This window comes from Chiloscyllium plagiosum, unplaced genomic scaffold, assembly GCF_037043375.1.
Source record: "Chiloscyllium plagiosum isolate Xiang-an unplaced genomic scaffold, Cpla_swu_hap1 HiC_scaffold_16, whole genome shotgun sequence".
Taxonomy (NCBI): Eukaryota; Metazoa; Chordata; class Chondrichthyes; order Orectolobiformes; family Hemiscylliidae; genus Chiloscyllium; species Chiloscyllium plagiosum.
Window position 1 is genome coordinate 18,376,181 of NW_028270154.1, and position 19,344 is coordinate 18,395,524.

The following is a 19,344-nucleotide window of genomic DNA, read 5'->3' on the forward strand; positions in this document are numbered from 1 at the left end:
TAGTGAAGGCGGCGTTTGGTAGGTTTTCGTTTATTGGTCAGAGTATTGAGTACAGGAGTTGGGAGGTCATGTTGCGGCAATGGTTAGGCCACTGTTGGAATGTTGCATGCAATTCTGGTCTCCTTCCATTCGGAAAGATGTTGTGAAACTTGAAAGGGTTCAGAAAAGATTTACAAGGATGTTGCCAGGGTTGGAGGATTTGAGATATAGGGAGAGACTGAACAGGCAAGGCTGTTTTCCCTGGAGCATCGGAGACTGAGGGGTGATCTCATAGAGGCTTACAAAATTATGAGGGGCATGGATAGGGTAAATAGACAAAAGTCTTTTCCCTGCGGTTGGGGAGTCAGAGTGTTACAAGGGGACATAAATTTAAGGTGAAGGGTGGAAGGTATAGGGGGGATGTCAGGGGTAGGTTCTTTACCCAGAGAGTGGTGCGGGCATGGAATGCGCTGCCTGTGGGAGTGGCAGAGTCAGAATCATTGGTGACCTTTAAGCAGCAATTGGATAGGTACATGGATAGGTGCTTAAGCTAGGACAAATGTTCGGCACAATATCGTGGGCCGAAGGGCCTGTTCTGTGCTGTATTGTTCTATGTTCTAACTAGAGGGCATAGGTTTAGTGTGAGAGGGGAAAGATATAAAAGAGACCTAAGGGGCAACTTTTTCACATAGAGGGTGGTACGTGTATGGAATGGGCAGCCAGAAGAAGTGGTGGAGGCTGGTACAATTGCAACATTTAAGAGGCATTGGATGGGTCTATGAATAGGAGGGGTTTGGAGGGATATGGGCCAGGTGCTGGCAGGTGGGACGAGATTGAGTTGGGATATCTGGTCAGTATGGACAGGTTGGACCAAAGGGTTCGTTTCCATGCTGTACATGTCTATGACTCTATGTAGTTAGCTCAAATGAAGAGCAAATATTTGCAGTACCCTATTGGTTACAGCCTACCAACTCAGAAATGACCATTTACTTACTTTCCCATAAACTTTCAGACCACATTAACTCCATCTCAAGTCTTAATTTTACGTAATGGACTCATGAATCTCACAAAAAATGCTTTCTAAATATCAAGTAGGATAGATCCATTAGTCAACACCTTATCTATCCAGCAATTACATTCTTAAATGTTTACACTTGTTGAATATGATTTCCCTTTCATAAATAAACATAATTTTTGCCCAATTATATCATGATTTCCTAGGTGCTCTGTTCCCACATCTCCAACGTCATTTCCATGCTCGCAATGTCAGACTCACTATCCTAAAATTCTCTGCTTTTCTTGTTCATTATCGAAAAACAAATATGGTAGCCATGCAAAAACATGAAAGATAAAACCAACATCTCAGCCACCATTTCTTTTTAAAATCCTCAAATTTGGCCATTTAAACTCAGGTGATTTGTGGCTTCTGGACCCAATTAATATTTTTGTAACTATTTCTAAATTAATGCTAATAGCCATAGGTTTATCACTCTCTATTGACCTTGGTTTCTCAAAAATTCTGGAATTTTTGGGTCCTTCTACCAGGAAGATAAAAGTAAATAAAGTTTTTGGCTTCTGTCAACTCTATTTCCATTATAATTTCACTGGTCTCTAAGGGGACCCATATTTAGATTCACTAATCTCTATAACATGTTTACATTTCAAAGTTTTTCAATTTGTTTTTCTATGTCATGCTAATTTCTGCTTCCTCTATTTTTTCTTCCAGCAAACCTGATCATACTTTGCTGAATTCTAAAATCCTCTCACACCTCAGGTTGACTTCCCTTTTATTGGTAACAATCCTTCATTCAAATACTATTGTTAACTTCTCTCAATAGCCACAGTCACACCACTTTTCCCATAGCAGTTTTATTTCTTTAAGGCAGACATTCTGCTCTGACTTAGGAGAATTTGACTGTCCTGCACGACAATTCCACCCGGGCACCAATATTATTCATTTTCCTTCTTTATGTATTAATGTTATTTATCTCTACACTCCATATAGAACATAGAACGTTACGGCGCAGTACAGGCCCTTCTGCCCTCGTTGTTGCACTGACCTGCGAAATTAATCTGATACCCATTGAACCTACACCGTTCCATTATTATCCATATGTCCAAAGCCCAATTAAACGCCTTTAATGTCGGCGAGTCTCCTACTGTTGCAGGCAGGTTGTTCCACGCCCCTACTACACTCTATGTAAAGAAACTACCTCTGACATCTGTCCTAAATCTATCAGCCCTCAATTTTAAAGCTATGTCTCCTCGTATTAACTAACCCTCTGATTATCTTATACGTCGTGATTAAGTCACCTCTCAACCTTCTTCTATCCAATGAAAACAGCCTTAGTTCCCTCAGCCTTTCCTCACATACTCTCGTGTGGAAGACCTTACTTCCATACCAGGCAACATCCTAGTAAATCTCCTCTGAACCCTTTCCAAAGCTTCCACATCATTCCGACACTGCGGTGACCAGAACTGTACACAATACTCCAGGTGCGGCCTTACCAGTGATCTTGTACAGCTGAAGCATGACCTTGCAACTCAGAAACTCAATCCGCCCACCAATAAGCACCAACACACCATATCCCTTTTTAGCAACCTTATGACATAAATTCCCAATGCTAACCACTCTAGGTAAAAACATTTCTCTCAAATTCCTGACCGGTTTTATACATTTTGTGTGTTTTCCACTCAATGTAAGGTTTTGTTTTTAAATTTGATTATTGACCAACTGCCATGAATTAGCAATTTGGATGTAAGAATACTTTACTGAAGAATAGTACATAATTTGTAAACATTTTTAAAAATGAATGATACTAATCAATCAGTTGCAAGCTATCTTCAATTCATTCACAGTCCCTCAATGAGTAGCTGAACAAACCTGAAATCTGCAGAAAGCTAGGGAATGTATGGGCACATTTTACTGCACATACCGACATTTCCTGACTGATATATGAAAAGATGCGCCCAAATCAAGAAAGGTTAGATTGTTCAATTATTGCAGTTCAGACAGCCAGTCCGAATTTATCCAATCCAAAGTGCTTTTGGATTATTCTGAGGTAAAAGTAATTGACTGGGTCTAATTAGATTGCTCTCTGAAACATCTAGAATAAGCTGGTACAATTGCAACATTTAAAAGACATCTGATTGGGTATCTGAATAGTCAGGCCTAGAAGAATATGGCTGAAAATGTGTTGCTGGAAAAGTGCAGCAGGTCAGGCAGCATCCAGGGAACAGGAGAATCGACGTTTCGGGCATAAGCCCTTCTTCAGGAATGAGGAAAGTTTGTCCAGCAGGCTAAGATAAAAGGTAGGGAGGAGGGACTTGGGGGAGGGGCGTCGGAAATGTGATAGGTGGAAAGAGGTCAAGGTGAGGGTGATAGGTCAGACTGGGGTGGGGGCGGAGAGGTCAGGAAGATGATTGCAGGTTAGGAAGGCGGTGCTGAATTCGATGGATTTGACTGAGACAAGGTGGGGGGAGGGGGAAATGAGGAAACTGGTGAAATCCGAGTTTATCCCTTGTGGTTGGAGGGTTCCTAGGCGGAAGATGAGGCGTTCTTCCTCCAGCCGTCGTTTTGTTGCGGTCTGGCGATGGAGGACCTGCATATCCTTGGTGGAGTGGGAGGGGGAGTTGAAGTGTTGAGCCACAGGGTGGTTGGGTTGGTTGGTCCGGGTGTCCCAGAGATGTTCTCTGAAACGCTCCGCAAGTAGCCGGCCTGTCTCCCCAATATAGAGGAGGCCACATCGGGTGCAGAGGATGCAATAGATGATGTGTGTGGAGGTGCAGGTGAATCTGTGGCGGATATGGAAGTTTCCTTTGGGGCCTTGGAGGGAGGTGAGGGCACAAGTCTTGCACCTCCTGCCGTTGCAGGGGAAGGTGCCGGGAGTGGAGGTTGGGTTGGTGTGGGGTGTGGATCTGACGAGGGAGTCACGGAGGGAGTGGTCTTTACGGAATGCTGATCGGGGAGGGGAGGGAAATATATCCTTGGTGGTGGGGTCCGTTTGGAGGTGGCGGAAATGACGGCGGATGATGCGCTGTACATGGAGATTGGTGGGGTGGTAGGTGAGGACCAGTGGGGATCTGTCCTGGTGGCGGTTGGAGGGGCGGGGCTCAAGGGCGGAGGAGCGGGAAGTGGAAGAGATGCGGTGGAGGGCATCATCGACCACGTCGGGGGAAAATTGCGGTCCTTGAAGAAGGAGGCCATCTGGGTTGTACGTTTTTGGAACTGGTCCTCCTGGGAGCAGATGCGGTGGAGTCGAAGGAATTGGGAGAATGGGATGGCGTTTTTACAGGGGGCAGGGTGGGAGGAGGTGTAGTCCAGGTAGCTGTGGGAGTCGGTCGGTTTGGAGTAGATGTCCGTGTTGATTCGGTCGCCTGAGATAGAAATAGAAAGGTCGAGGAAGGGGAGGGAGGAATCTGAGACTGTCCAGGTGAATTTGAGGTCGGGGTGGAAGGTGTTGGTGAAGTGGATGAACTGTTCAACCTCCTCGTGGGAGCACGAGGCGGCGCCGATACAGTCATCGATGTAGCGGAGGAAAAGGTGGGGGGTGGGGCCAGTGTAGTTGCGGAAGATGGACTGTTCCACATATCCTACCAAGAGGCAGGCATAGCTGGGGCCCATGCGGGTGCCCATGGCTACTCCTTTCGTTTTTAGGAAGTGGGAGGATTGGAAAGAGAAGTTGTTAAGGGTGAGGACCAGTTCAGTCAGTCGAAGGAGGGTGTCAGTGGAAGGGTACTGGTCGGTACAGCGGGAAAGGAAGAAGCGGAGGGCTTTGAGTCCTTCGTGATGGGGGTTGGAGGTGTACAGGGACTGGATGTCCATGGTGAAAATAAGGCGTTGGGGACCGGGGAAGCGAAAATCATGGAGCAGGTGGAGGGCATGGGTGGTGTCCCGAACGTAGGTGCGGAGTTCTTGGTCTAAGGGGGACAGGACGGTGGCAAGGTATGCGGAGAGGAGTTCGGTGGGGCAGGAGCAGGCGGAGACAATGGGTCGGCCGGGGCAGTCAGGTTTGTGGATTTTGGGCAGGAGATAGAAGCGGGCGGTGCGGGGTTGTGGGACTATGAGGTTGGAGGCGGTGGATGGGAGATCCCCCGAGGTGATGAGGTTATGGACGGTCTGGAAGATGATGGTTTGGTGGTGGGGAGTGGGGTCATGGTCAAGGGGGCAGTAGGAGGAGGTATCTGCGAGCTGGCGTTTGGCCTCAGCGGTGTAGAGGTCGATGCGCCAAACTACTACCGCGCCTCCCTTGTCTGCTGGTTTGATAGTGAGGTTGGGGTTGCAACGGAGGGAGTGGAGGGCTGCGCGTTCCGAGGGTGAGAGGTTGGAGTGGGTGAGAGGGGTGGGGGAGTTCAGGTGGCGGTTAATATCGCGGCGGCAGTTGGCTATGAAGAGGTCGAGGGCAGGTAGGAGGCCAGCACGGGGTGTCCAGGTGGATGGGGTGTGTTGGAGGCGGGAGAAGGGGTCGTCAGAGGGTGGGCGAGAGTCTTGGTTAAAGAAGTAGGCACGGAGGCGAAGGCGGCGGAAGAATTGTTCGATGTCCACACCAGGTCCTAGCTCCCAGCCCTGCCGAGTTTTCACCATCCCTCCAGACCTACCCGTCTCTGAGGACGAAAGGTCAGTCCTCAGCAGAGGCCTCACCTTCATTCCCCTACGCTCTCGGATTAATGAGTTCAACACGCGGCGTGACATCGAACAATTCTTCCGCCGCCTTCGGTCACCCCTCAGCCTCTGACGCTCCAGGGAAAACAGCCCAAGCCTGTTCAGCCTCTCCCTATACTCAAATCCTCCAACCCTGGCAACATCCTTGTAAATCTTTTCTGAACCCTCTCAAGTTTCACAACATCTTTCCAAATGGAAGGAGACCAAAATTGCATGCAACATTCCAACAGTGGCCTAACCATTGTGCTGTACAGCCGCAACATGACCTCCCAACTCCTGTACTCAATACTCTGACCAATAAACGAAAGCATACCAAATGCCTTCTTCACTATCTTATATACCTGCGACTCCACTTTCAAGGAGCTATGAAACTGCACTCCAAGGTCTCTTTGTTTAGCAACACTCCCTAGGAACTTACCATTAAGTGTATACATCCTGCTAAGATTTGCTTTCCCAAAATGCAGCACCTCGCAGTAATCTGAATTAAGCTCCATCTCCCACTCCTCTGCCCATTGACCCATCTGGGAGAAAGTGAGGACTGCAGATTCTCCTGCTCCTTGGATGCTGCCTGACCTGCTGCACTTTTCCAGCAACACATTTTTCACCATTGGCCCACCTGGTCAAGATCCTGTTGTAATCTGAGGTAACCCTCTTCGCTGTCCACTACACCTCCAATTTTGGTGTAGTGGACTTACTAACTGTACCTCTTATGTTCGCACCCAAATAATTTATGTAAATGACAAAAAGTAGAGGATCCAGCTATAAATAATTTTTTCAGCTTTTGTCTTGCTGTTTTAGAGAGTTGATTAACATAATTTACACAAACCATACACAGCTTTAAAATTAAATACTATCATATTTAAGTAAAAACTGAGCTATTTCTATGATATCAATCACAATGGTGCAAAAGTGAGGGGATAAAATAAACCAAATAAATAAATAAAACGACTATCACTACAGAAAAAGCATGAGTGAAACTTATGGAGTTGAAGATTGAAAAGGTCCACTGGCCCTGATGGGAAACATCCTAGGATATTAAAGTGAGTAGCTAAAAGAAATAATGGATGCACTGGCAGTAATCGTCCAAGAGTCTTTAGATTCCCGAAAAGTCCCAGAGATTTGGAAAACTGCCAATGTAACAGGTTCATTTAAGAAAGGGAAGGAAACAAAAAAAAAAGTTAACTATAGACCAGTCAGCTTAACGCCTAGGATTGGGAAAATGTTAAGAGTTGCTTACAAAAGATGTAATAGCAGAGCTTTTAGAAATACATAATAAGATTAAACAAAGTCAGCACGGCTTCAAAAAGGGAAAATCATGCTGGACAAATTTCCTAGAATTCTTTAAGGTGGTAACAAGCCAAATAGATAAAGGGGAAGCAGAGATACAATTTAGTTGGATTATCAGAAGGAATTTGTTAAGACTGCTGAGACATTAGATTGCTTAATAATTTAACAGCCCTTGGGGTTGGAGGTAGTATATTAGCATCTGCAGAGGATTGGCGAATGAACAGAAGACAATTAGTTAGGATGAGGGGAACATCTTTTGGATGGTCACCTGTAACTCGTGCAACATGGATTAGTGCTGAACCATAATTATTTACAATATATGATGTGGATGAGGAAAGTTAATGTACTATATGTACATTTGCGAATGACAAAAAATGGATGGAAAGGTGAGCAGCAAAGATGAGAGAGTCCGTACAGGAATATAAGACAGGTTAAGCTTGTAGGCAAAAACTTGGCAAATGGAATATAAAGTGAGAAAATCTAAGGTTATGCATTTTGGCAAGAAGAAGAGCTGAATATTATTAAAATTATGAAAAACAGCAGACAGCTACAGACAAAGGTATTTAGGATACCTCGTTCATGAAACACAAAAAGTTAGAATCCAACTTCAGCAGGTAATAGGGAAGGCAAATGGAATATTGGCCTTTATTTTAAAGGGAATGGAGTATAAAATTAACTATACAAGACACTAATCAGACCACAGCTGGAACACTGTTAACAGTTTTGGATACCTTTTCCAAGGAAAGGGATACCAGCATTGGAAACAGCCAGAGAAGGTTCAGTAGGTCGATTGCAGGCATGGAACGATTGTCTGATGTGGAGGGGTAGAATACACTGGGCCTGTAATCATTGGAATGGGGGTGGTAGGGGGGCGCTAACTTCATGGAAACACACAAGATTCTTTAGGGATTTGACAAGGCAGATGCAGAAAGGTGTTTCCCCTTGTGGTACAGTGAAGGACCAGAGAGCACAAACTCAAAATAAAGAATTACATATTTAAGGCAGAGTTGAGGGGCAATTCCTTGACTGAAAGGGTAGTGAATCTGTGAAATTATTTAATGCAGAGGGCTGTTGAGGTTAGATAATTAATAATATTGAAAGGCTGGGATAGACAAATTTGTAGTCAGTAAGGGAATCAAGGATTATGGGGAAAAGGCAGGAAACTGGAAGTGAGGACTGTCAGATCAGCCATGATCTCACTGAATGGTGGAGCATACCTGGGTTGCTCCTATGTATAGAGGATGTGGTGCTGGAAAAGCAGAGCAGGTCAGACAGCATCAGAGGAGCAGGAGAGTTGGCATTTCGGACAAAAGCCCTTCATCAGGAATGTTGAAAGGCTTTTGTCCGAAATGTCGACTTTCCTGTTCCTCGGATGCCTGGCCGACCTGCTCTGCTTTTCCAGCACCACACTCTCAACTCTAATCTCTCGCATCGGCAGTCCTCACTTTCGCCTTGTTCCTATGTATTATGATTTTATAAGAAAATCATACTGATTTAACCAAAAGACAGGTATAATTAATATCTAACAGTCTCAAACCATTTTTATTACACTTCACAATGCACAGAATGGTATTAAAAAGCACAAATAATTAAATTCACAACATGTCCACAACCCAATACTCATATCTGGATTCAGGCAGTTCAGGCTAGGTGTTCAAGGAGTACTTGCACAGTTAAAATTTGTTGAATATATTAATGAGGAAAATTTAATCAGTTATAAATTCAGCAAAAGGCATATATAATGTGCGGACACAACAGTGGACGACCTCAAATAAGAAATATTGAACCAAACATAAAACCTTAAAATGACTTAATATTGTAATTCAAGTTAAAATGTATACTTTTGATCAGCTGACACTGACGTTTAGGTTTAAAAAGGCAACATTACTATTAATACAGCAGTATCACCATTTAAAAATATGCTTGAGTAATGGAGACAATCATAAAATGATGTTCATTCTGGCTTATAAATAAGATGATGACTCCTTACATTCTGAAGTCACATATGGTGGATACTGAGGTAAAGGTGGTGGCCTCAATCCTGGAGGTGGCAAGGTAGGTACTGTACTGGTCCCAGAAACTTCAATGCTGTCTACACCACTTTTTGGGATTGGATGTGGTCCTATAAAAGACAACACAAAATATTCAGCATTAGTATCAGCAATTATAACACTATGTAAAAAGGTAGAGATATTTGTTTAGAAATCATTCATAAAGTTGCTTTTGATTGACAACTTTATTTCAAAAGGACCATATTAGCCCTATTCATAACTATTCTCGCAATTCAGCAACAAAGCTTTCAGTGTTTTACATACTTAAGAAAGAGGATCTTTTCTGGGCGACAAAAATAAATTCATCACAGATTTTATGCAGGGATTGAGGAAGTCATATTATAAAAGTCCAATGGTTTCAACTGTTACATATGCAAAGCCTATGTGACTGATACTTTTGTAATAGGTTGGTTTTGTAAATGAGCACCATAGACTACAATGCTAAGTCAGAGATACATTCATTTGAAACGTTTGTTATTTTATCCCACATAATTTCATCATAATTGCACTGGCACCAGTGTACTGCTTTACTTTTACTTTGCTTAATTGTAAACTTTTATGTTTCTGAGCCTTGTTACACCTGGGATCAGAGAAGGGTACTCTGGTTGAATTGGAGTGAAGGATGTCCAATCCTCACTTACATTTTTGTGGAAATCAAAAAGATTGATATACATTTTGCATAATATTTTTGACAACCCCATGACATCCAAACATTATTTAATTTTGCTTCACTGAAGCGATGTCTTTTTGTTCTCTAAAGGCCAAAGATTGTCAAGCTATTTGTGCAAGTCAGCAGAGTGATATTTGTCAAATTGCCTACTTGTTGAAAAGGCTTCAAGATAAATTAGGGCACTACAAATTTAACAAGGTAGGCAAGGGTTTCAAGAATAAAAGTAATAAAATGCACTGGTGCTGTAGTGTAATTAACACTTCTCAGTCAAAGTAAGCCACTGACTGAAGATGCTAAGTCACAGGTGAATGGTTCTGGAGCATACTGTCTTTTTCCATACGGAGACTGAAGTAGCAGGGTCTGCTGCCAAAAAAGCAACTACAAAGGATATATACTTGGAGTTTTACTAGTGGCCATCCTGTAAACTGTAAAACTATCCATTACCAGTTCAATAGTTTTCAATTTGATGAAGAGCTCTGCATGTGTGACAATAAGGTAACTCAGTACAGAAAATGTTAAACCAAATCTCAAGATAGTCCCTGGCCCAAAAGTGGCAATACTCTATATGCTGAAGATCTTAATGTTAGCAGTACCTTACAATAGGGCTTTGGTTTCGGACAAAAGTCACGCTCTGAATAACTGGTATTTCATGTGATGAAAAAGAAATAAAAACTTCAAATCAGCTAAAGTGGTTACTTTTGCTCGTAATTAAAAATGTTACTTCCAGCAGTGTCCCCACAACCATGACATTTCAAAAATGAACACCCATTCAAATGCCCAAGTATGTTGACAAATGAAACATATTGAAGTAACTCTGATTTTTAACTTTAGGTATTGTCATTTTTTGAGGGAGGAATAATGACTATTTGAGAATCACCTTTTAACTAGACAATTCAACTTTTCTATCTCAGCAATCAAACAAACATTCACAAATAGAAATAATGTGGGGAAAAGAAAACTAACAATTATAAGCAATTTAAATGTATTTGACGAGGACACTTAAATAACAATAATAATAATAATAATAATTCTGAAGAAAACTGGATAACCATTTCGACAAAAGTTGACTGATAATAGCGTCAGCACAGATCTGTTCGGCACAAATCAAACATGAATAACCTGAGGTTTTGTTGAGGTAATGGAAACGATGAATGAGAACAATGCAGTCAATGCAGTGCATGTAGTTTGAAAGGTGGATGATAAAGTATCATAATTGTCATTTTGCAAAATTGAAGCCACTGGAATAATAGCAATAGTGTAGTTCTAAAACTGGCAGACAGATACAAATGATTACGGTTACAATAAATTGGTATTTTTCAGGGCCACTCCAGTTTTTGATACACATTAACAAGTTAGTCATGGGGCAAAATTTCAAAATTTCCAAGTTGCAATAAAACTTCGAAAAGTATAAAGAACTGAGAAAGATAACATACTGTCGGAGGACAGACTTATGAAACTGATATCTGTGTAACTGATGCTATTTGAAGAAAGAAAGAAACGGGGAGAGACAAGACTAAATTTGGAGCGCTACAGAGATTAGCATGGCCCCTTCACAAGGATGGCATGCAAGTTTGTGAAGAATACCATATTCTGTATCTGAAGTTGACTGCAACTATGGTTGAGGAAAAGATTGCATAAGTTGCCATAAGGGTGCTGAAAGAAGTGAAGATGGCAACAGTGAAGAACAGCTCGGAGAGGAGAGGAGAACAGAAGAGAGAAGTCCAAGAAAGAAAGTTATGCCATGTAGATCTACAAAGTGTTGAAGCAGGTTCATCACGATACTGGCATTTCCTCCAAGGTCATGAACATTCATGAACTCATTTGTCAATAATATTTTACAGCCATCGCGGGCGAGGCTTGCCACCGAGCCCATTACAACAATCGTAGCACCATCAGCTCCTGAAATTCAGACTGCCATGTGCCAGTTGCTGCCCTGAGAGCTGGCCAAGCATTCCACGTCGGAGGGAACAAAGATGGTGACTAAGTACACCAGCACCAAGTGAAAAACCACATGGAACTGGAAATAAAATTACAAATTTAGAATTCGGGCGGCAAGAGATGGGGCGGGAAGGGAGCGGCATAAAACGGAGACCTAGGAGAATTTGTGCACGAGTCTCAAAAGGTCATAGGACAAAATTAACAAAACAGTTATAATGCCTATAGAATCCTGGGCTTTATTAAAGTAGCCAGGTGATTGTTCAACACTTACAAAATACAAGTTCAACCTCAGACAGAACATTGCTTCTGATCTTAGCACTTTCGGAAGGAAGTTGAGATTTGAGAGGTAGTATGAAAATATTACCAGATTGGTCCCAGCAATGAAGGACTGCATCAACATGGATAGCATGGAGAAATTGGGATTTTCTTAAAGCAAAGACTACCAGGAAATTTGATAAAGATCTGCAACATCAAAGGATTTGAATACAGCAAAGAAAGAAACTATTTCCAGTGGCTGAAGGATTTATAACAAAGAGGCATAGATTTAAGGCTATTGGCAAAATAACCAGAGGCACCAGAAAAATACTTTTTGTGAAATGCTTGGTGAAGGTGTGGAATCTACTAACCATCTGGAGGGTGGAAACAGATCTGGTGGTAGCTTTCATGAAGAAAAGAGATTCTTAACAGATGGAAAGAAATGCAGGAAATGCTTCAGAGTGAGGCTAATTTGAATTTTTTTTTCCAAAGAGCATCTGGTTCTTCCAAACTCAATGGAATGAATGAGCTCTTTCTTTGCTCCATGACTATTCCACAAAACAAGGGGATGACAATTATAACATACAGAACAGGCTGGTTTTCAAGCAAAATCTTTTCTCTTGGGAAATCATATCTTAGCATGTCATAGACATTAAATGATAAATATACCATTAGAGGCAAATCCCAAGTTACTACAGCAATTAAAAATATACAGCTTCTTCAAAAGTAATTCTAAAAGGTACTCATGATTCTACTGGGAACTCCTGAACTACAAAATTTAATACAACAACTCACTAAGCATATTGGAGATGTTCTTTCTTTGGTTGAGAAGCTTTTACCTATTCACTCAGCTATCACTTTTTTAATCCGATTTTTTATAACCTTTTGTACAACATTGCAAATCATCATGGAATGCTAAGTTAACCATCAAATTAACCTTACAAGGCATCCTCAGTTATTGTACCTTCCTTACTTTTCCAAAAAATAATCCCAGTTCTCCCATCATTAAGTCTATTTCAGTTCAGTGGTAAAAATGATTTAAGATTGCATTACTCAGGGGTGTTTAAATCAACCATGCACATTAAAAAAACCAAAACTGAGATTTTTAAAATGAAACCTGCTTCTTCAGAAAGATTTTAATATTGAAAAAAATACAATGTGGCATGCACTAGACTCAGAATACTATAATACTGACCTCTGAATCTCAGCATCCTGACAGTGTGGAAACAGGCCATTTGGCCCAGTGAGTATGCACCAACCCTCTGTACAGCATCCCACCCAGACTCATCCCCTTACCCAGGGCCTGTAACATTGCATTTCCCCATGTCTAACCCACCTGGCCTGCACATCCCTGGCCACTACAGGGCAAGTTAGCATTGTCAATCCACCTAACCTACACATCTTTAGATTGTGGGAGGAAACCAAAGCACCCAGAGGAAGCCCATGCAGGTAGGGAGAGAATGTGCAAACTCCACACAGATAGACAGTCATCCAATGGTGGTATCAAATTTGGGTCCCTGGCATTGAGGCTGCAGCGCTAACTACTGAGCCACCGTGCCACCCCAATGTCAGACTATTTTTGTGATTAATCCCATAATTTCCTCTGTAATGACTGCATGTTGCACACCTTTTCACCAGGCTTTGTCCGTAGGCTCACTGAAGATGCTACCTAGTTTGGTGACGAAACGGCTGAAAATGAACCTTCCAGGTAAGCGAGCAAACCTACATCCAGAACCACAACCTGAGCCACAAATCCTCTCAAAACTCACTAACACCTTTTCAACTTTTAAAACACAATTGCATTAACATTACGTGGTGCTATCCTCACTTATGAAGAATATTAGATGTATGTCCATGTTTCTTCGTTAACATTCAGTGTTCAGTGATTTTCTCACAACTGAAACATAATGCTAATTCACAGGAGTGAAATTAAATAGTCGCTACAAGGTCAAAAGACTTACATTAAATGAATGTTAGTTATTATTGAAGAACAATCAAAAGCTTACATTGAATTAATCAAAGTTTACTAAATACAAATATGTTTAACTCAGTGTTTTACAAAAAAGAATGATGTACTTGCCAGATACAGGATGGATGCCAGGAGGTGGTGGCTGTCCAGGTGGCGGTAATGGGGGTAACCTCAAATTAGGAGGGAGACCTGGTAAGGGTGGAGGTAAGTGATGCCCTGGTGGAGGCAACTGATGAGCTGGGGGAGGTAAGCCTGGAGGTGGCGGCGGAAAAGGAATCATTCCAGGAAGAGTCACATCTTCCACTATTAGTGGATCGTTCCCATGGTCAAAAAGGCAGAGGTCACCACGCATGCAGAAACCTTTCTCTGAAAATAAGACATGAACTTCAGTGCAATGTTTTCTGCAAATTATTTCTAACATATCAATCGGACTTGGACACAAAAGGGATTCTACTGGTTGTGTGAAGAAAAAGGAAGTAATGTTTTTCAGCAATCACCTTACTGTAGTACTACACATGCATTGCACAGAGTACATACTCATAGGTCCATAACCACAAACAGCTGACACATTTATTTTCAACAAACAAGACACTAAAAATATTTTGAGACATCTATAGTACTTTCAGATTAGTGATGATTTCCAAAATCTGTCCTGCACTTTTGACAACCAGCCCAGCGGGCATGCATGATGCTGGACATGGCATAACAATGTGTTTCAGTCCGCAAAGCCTTAAAGCAAGCCTAATAAACAAATCATACACCAGGGAAAACCCATTAAATTCTACCTGAAAAGCACTGATTTTGATCCATTTTTATTACATAGAATTATACAGATATCCTGCACCTTAGGCCCTACCAGTCTAAGCCAGTGTTTACCCTCCATGTCAGACTCCTCCCAACTATCCTCATACAAACCTATTTTACCCTTCTAATCCCTGATCCCTCATATGAATGGCTAATCATCTCCTTGTATTCATTTATTCACTTAAACGTGTTGCCCAGTTGTCACTTCCATTCTAGTCACTCTTGGGGTAAAGAAGTTTCTTCTGAAATTCCTGATGTCTCTCTTACATTGATATCCTCTGTGTGTTCTTTGTCCCAACTGGAAATATTCTCAATGCACCCACACCATCTTCATAAATATCATATTACCCTTGAGCATTCTTATATTAAACCTAAGTTTTCTATGCGACCATTTCAATGCAGGTTATCTTGACAATATTCACACACTTCAAAATGCAACAGTTGGATATGAGTTCACGCAAAACCTTTTTGCTAAAGAAAGCTGTGCATGCTTCTTACCATCATAGTCTCTGCATCGTCGCTTTGGGGCTGCATTTCTACCAAAGGAATTTGTGCCCGTGTGATTGTTATAGAAATTAGACCAGCTCTCTGTAGTGTTGTCAGGATGGTGGGCAGGAGCTACCACAGTTACTGCACTAGGAGCAGCGTGTGCTCCAGAAAAATATTGTTCAGTTGAACTGTTCGATGTTGTGCAACTTGGAACATATATGTTCTCCGAGCCCTCATTTCTTTCCAACTCAAACTTGGATCTGTCTTTATGTTGCTCTGTTCATTTGAGAGAGAGAGAAGAAAAAATCTAAGCAAATATTGTTTGCAAGCTTTGTGTAATTTTCAAAATAAGATTCAATACCAGTATGTACAAATCAATATGTGACAAAGTTTTTACCAATCAGAGTCCAATTGCCAACCAACAAGCAAACTCCTCATACAGTACGCTAGGTTTCCCTTTACTTTGATATTTCTTGTGAATTGTCCTGATAAGTGCAAGATGAAAAGCTTTTTTTTCAGCAATACTTAAAATTACTTATAAAATCAACACTCGAGTCAAACTTCTCCTTCAAAATTATGTATGCAGTCCTATGAAAGGCTGACTGCCATTTATATTGGTTTTAAAATCCAACAACTATATGGAATGTAGCATTTATTTTAAAAATCTTGGAATATACTACCAACAGGCATATCCAACTGTCTTCAACAGAAAACAGCACACTGGGTTTTGCAATAGCAAGGATGCCACCTTCATTAAAATTTGCAGTTCATTAAATTGCTTCTGGTGCACTAAATTAAGAAATGGGATTTAGCTTTAACTCTTGGCAAAACAAGAAGTTAGCAATTATCTTAGTCATTTTTCAATTATTATTCTTTGTTCAGCACTTAATCTAAGCATCTAGAATCCATGTTATGATTTGCTTTAATGCTAAGTTTTGGTGTCAAAACATTCACCAAACTTCAAAATGAAACTGATTCTGATTCAGTATTTGGTAAACGGAAACAAATTTTTTTACACAGTCAGTCTCATAGTAACCATTCATAGCTATAAATATTCCATTGACAATTACAATTTAAACTTTTTGCTTAAATTCTTTCATTATTTTCCTCCAAATCTGGGCTTCAAACCTAGGAATTCCCGCCAACGTTCACAAATACAGAAAATTCGACTTTCTTCATGAAAGACGAGTTTTATTTGCAAAGTTTTGTCAGTTCTGGTATCGTCCATCGTTTCAAAAATACAGTCACTTTCTAAGCGGAGCATACCACCTAATGTTCTGGTTGAGAAATTATGAAGCCATAGCAAATACAGCTGAGATATTTTAATTCTGACGGCTAGGGACATGATCCAAAATCCAGAGGGACCATGCTGTTCCCTTGCAATACAGTGCTTAAAGTCTCAACATTAACAGAAGAATCCCCTCATAAACACTGACGTAACTTTCTTGATAGCATGATGTGCTTTGACTTGTAATGTTATCAACTTACATATTTAACAACAAAAATTTTACAAATGCATCTGAGAAGATTAGGCATGACTGATCCTTTTCAATACTTAGCCACTTTGTAAGAATTATACAGTATCAGCTATAGAGATATTCTATTTCCATTCCGTGACTGTTCAAAGGCAGGTTCTTGGTTCATTTTCTGCTGGTGCTTCATCCCGAGGTATCAAATTAAGTGCCTATAAATAGAACAGTCTGAACTATTTCCAACCTTCAATACCTGATGGATTCAATCATCAGCATGAATTCTGATGCAGAAAACAGCGACAGGTGTGAGATAGGATAAATACTCAAATCCTTCATCTCTGATTGTGTTTAGCATAAACAGCTGTCCGCTGTAAAAAAATTATTTTGAAGGAACTGTTTCTTTAAAAGCAATATTCAGTCACTAAATGGTATCTTACTTAACTGTTCTTTGTGCATTGGATAATAGTAGATGGTTTCAAATGTAGGAAACGTCAGCTCTGTTGTGTTGAAAACCACACAAACATGAGACCGTGCATGTGCGTGTGTGGGCGTGCATGTGTCTGTATGAGACAGAGCACACCTGGGTGGGGGCTGGAGTTAGACAGCATGAGAGAGGCATATAGACAAATGGAGGGGAATGAGAGAGAGAGCGAGCACGTACAAGTGAGACAGTGAGCGTGAGAGGGAAGATGGGCGGGGCATGAGAGAGAGGAGGGGGAAGACAGAGAGAGCGAGGTGGAAAACAGAGCGGGAGGAGGGGTACTAATATTGCAACTATGAAATTATGACTTACAATTGCATTATATAAATTACTGAGATTAAACTGAAGAAACATATACCAACAAAAGTGCTATGATCCAGTCTTGATGTAAAATTTACAATTCTAAGAAAATTCAAAGTCACGAGCTGCAAAATAAATAAATAATTAGATGGTGCATTACATGGCCTCCGAGAAATGTTTTGCAGCCAATGAAGTAATTTTGAATGGAGCTCCTGTCGTAATTTAGGGAACAAAGCAGCCAATTTATAAACACACAAAATTCTACAAACCACTAATGTAATAATGATCAGATGACACTGTTTTGGTGATAATGTTTGAGGGATCAATATCAGTCAGGACATTAAGGAAACTCTCTTATTCTTTAAATATTGGCTTGAGAGTTTTTGCATCAAAAGAGCAGGTATGGTTTCAGTTTAATATTTCATTCAAAATATGTTAAAAGGTACAGAATCTTCTAACTCAAGAGGTTGGATGATCCTATTACCTGAGCTGAGCTAAAATTGATATTATAGTAGGTACTATGAATCTGATTTCTAGCCTCTTTAAAAAAAAATCAAATCTTGCTGTCACTATCATGTGTTATGATACATAGCACAGATCATAGACATGCAATGATTCATCCAGGGTGAAGCACATACAACCATTAACATAAATGGTAGAAAAATTCATGAACTTGATCCAAATGGTAATTTGGCATAAAGATTTAAAAGGTGACAAGTAAAGTCAGCACAGGTGAATTAGGTGAAAGTACAGAAACTGATAAAATCTTACAACCAGAAAAGATGCATGATCCACTGAATCTTTCTACGTGCTATCAAAGCAGTGACAAATGATATGTTTATACCCAAGATACTTGCTCTACTCTGTCCAGAAGATATCCAACTACTTTTTAGCCATGTTATTTTCTACAATATTCTAAAACCAACCATTCATTTAACAAAATAATCAAATGATCTGCCCAAATTTTTGCCTCTCCAACTTCCCAAATCAATATGCAGTACTCCTAAATATTGCTCAATATTCTTCAGCCTTATAATTTGGATGACTCCAACACCTTGTCCGTCAATTTTCTCTTGTAATAACAGTTCCAGCTGAATCAATTCTCATAAAAACGTTTTACTCTCTAGATCACTATCTGCTGTGAGGGCTCTTCTTTACATCATTTGTAGGTGCAGACTGATCAATGGTAAGATATCCTTTAATTTGTACTATTCCTTAATTTGCACCCAAATATCCTAAGCACTTTCAACAGGAACCACAGAAGTTTCATTTCATGTTCAATTCCTTTCTTGATACACCTCAGTCAATATTTTCGTGATCAATGATATAATTTCACTCTTATTATATCTTTGATTACAACTTCTTAAGCAACTGTATTAAAGTGCATCTGCATAGTTCTAAAACTTGTTCCCACCTTCTATCATATGAGCCAAACTAGTTGTGTGTTCACATTCGTGTTTCCAAATCCCTCCATCATTTGACATCCTTGTTGGCTCTTCAAGCCCACAATCCTTCAAAATTTCTGCTATCCTCCAATTCTGCACTCTGTCTTGCACTTGCCTGATTTAGTCACTCCATCTTTGATTGCACATCTTCACTGTCACAGCATGGGTCTCTGGCAACTGCACACTTTTTCAGATTGGCTACGTAAAATTGAAGAATACTGAACAACCAAACAGAATCCCACAACTCCATTCAACACAGCCTTCCACCGAGAACATTCGATATTCTATAGCTCAGACAAAACTCAAACCATGCCAGCAAATTGGCATCTGTTAGTCATAGAGCCATATAGCCATATGGCACAGAAACAGACCCTTTGGTCCAACCAATCTATGCCAAACATAATGCCAAACTTAACCAGTGCTACTTGCCTGTGCTTGGCCCAAACCTCTCCAAACAGTTCTTATTCATATATTTATCTAAATGTCTTTTAAAATTGAAACTGTACCCATATCCACAACTCTCTCTGGAGTTCATTCCATAC

General features: G+C 40.8%; 1 protein-coding gene and 1 pseudogene across 2 annotated transcripts in view; one reads left to right on the plus strand and one right to left on the minus strand.

The window, feature by feature from the left end:
• rbm27 (RNA binding motif protein 27) overlaps positions 1 to 19,344 on the minus strand; it is a 145,381-nt gene that overhangs the window by 91,243 nt on the left and 34,794 nt on the right. For both annotated transcript variants that reach the window (XM_043703208.2, XM_043703209.2), the window contains exons 6-8: positions 15,114 to 15,380; positions 13,923 to 14,177; positions 8,919 to 9,050 (exon numbers count right to left, since the gene is read on the minus strand). In XM_043703208.2, the coding sequence (XP_043559143.1) occupies positions 8,919 to 9,050; positions 13,923 to 14,177; positions 15,114 to 15,380 (654 nt within the window). The remainder of the gene's footprint in view (positions 1 to 8,918; positions 9,051 to 13,922; positions 14,178 to 15,113; positions 15,381 to 19,344) is intronic.
• On the plus strand, positions 11,158 to 11,242 carry LOC122557008 (U6 spliceosomal RNA; annotated as a pseudogene).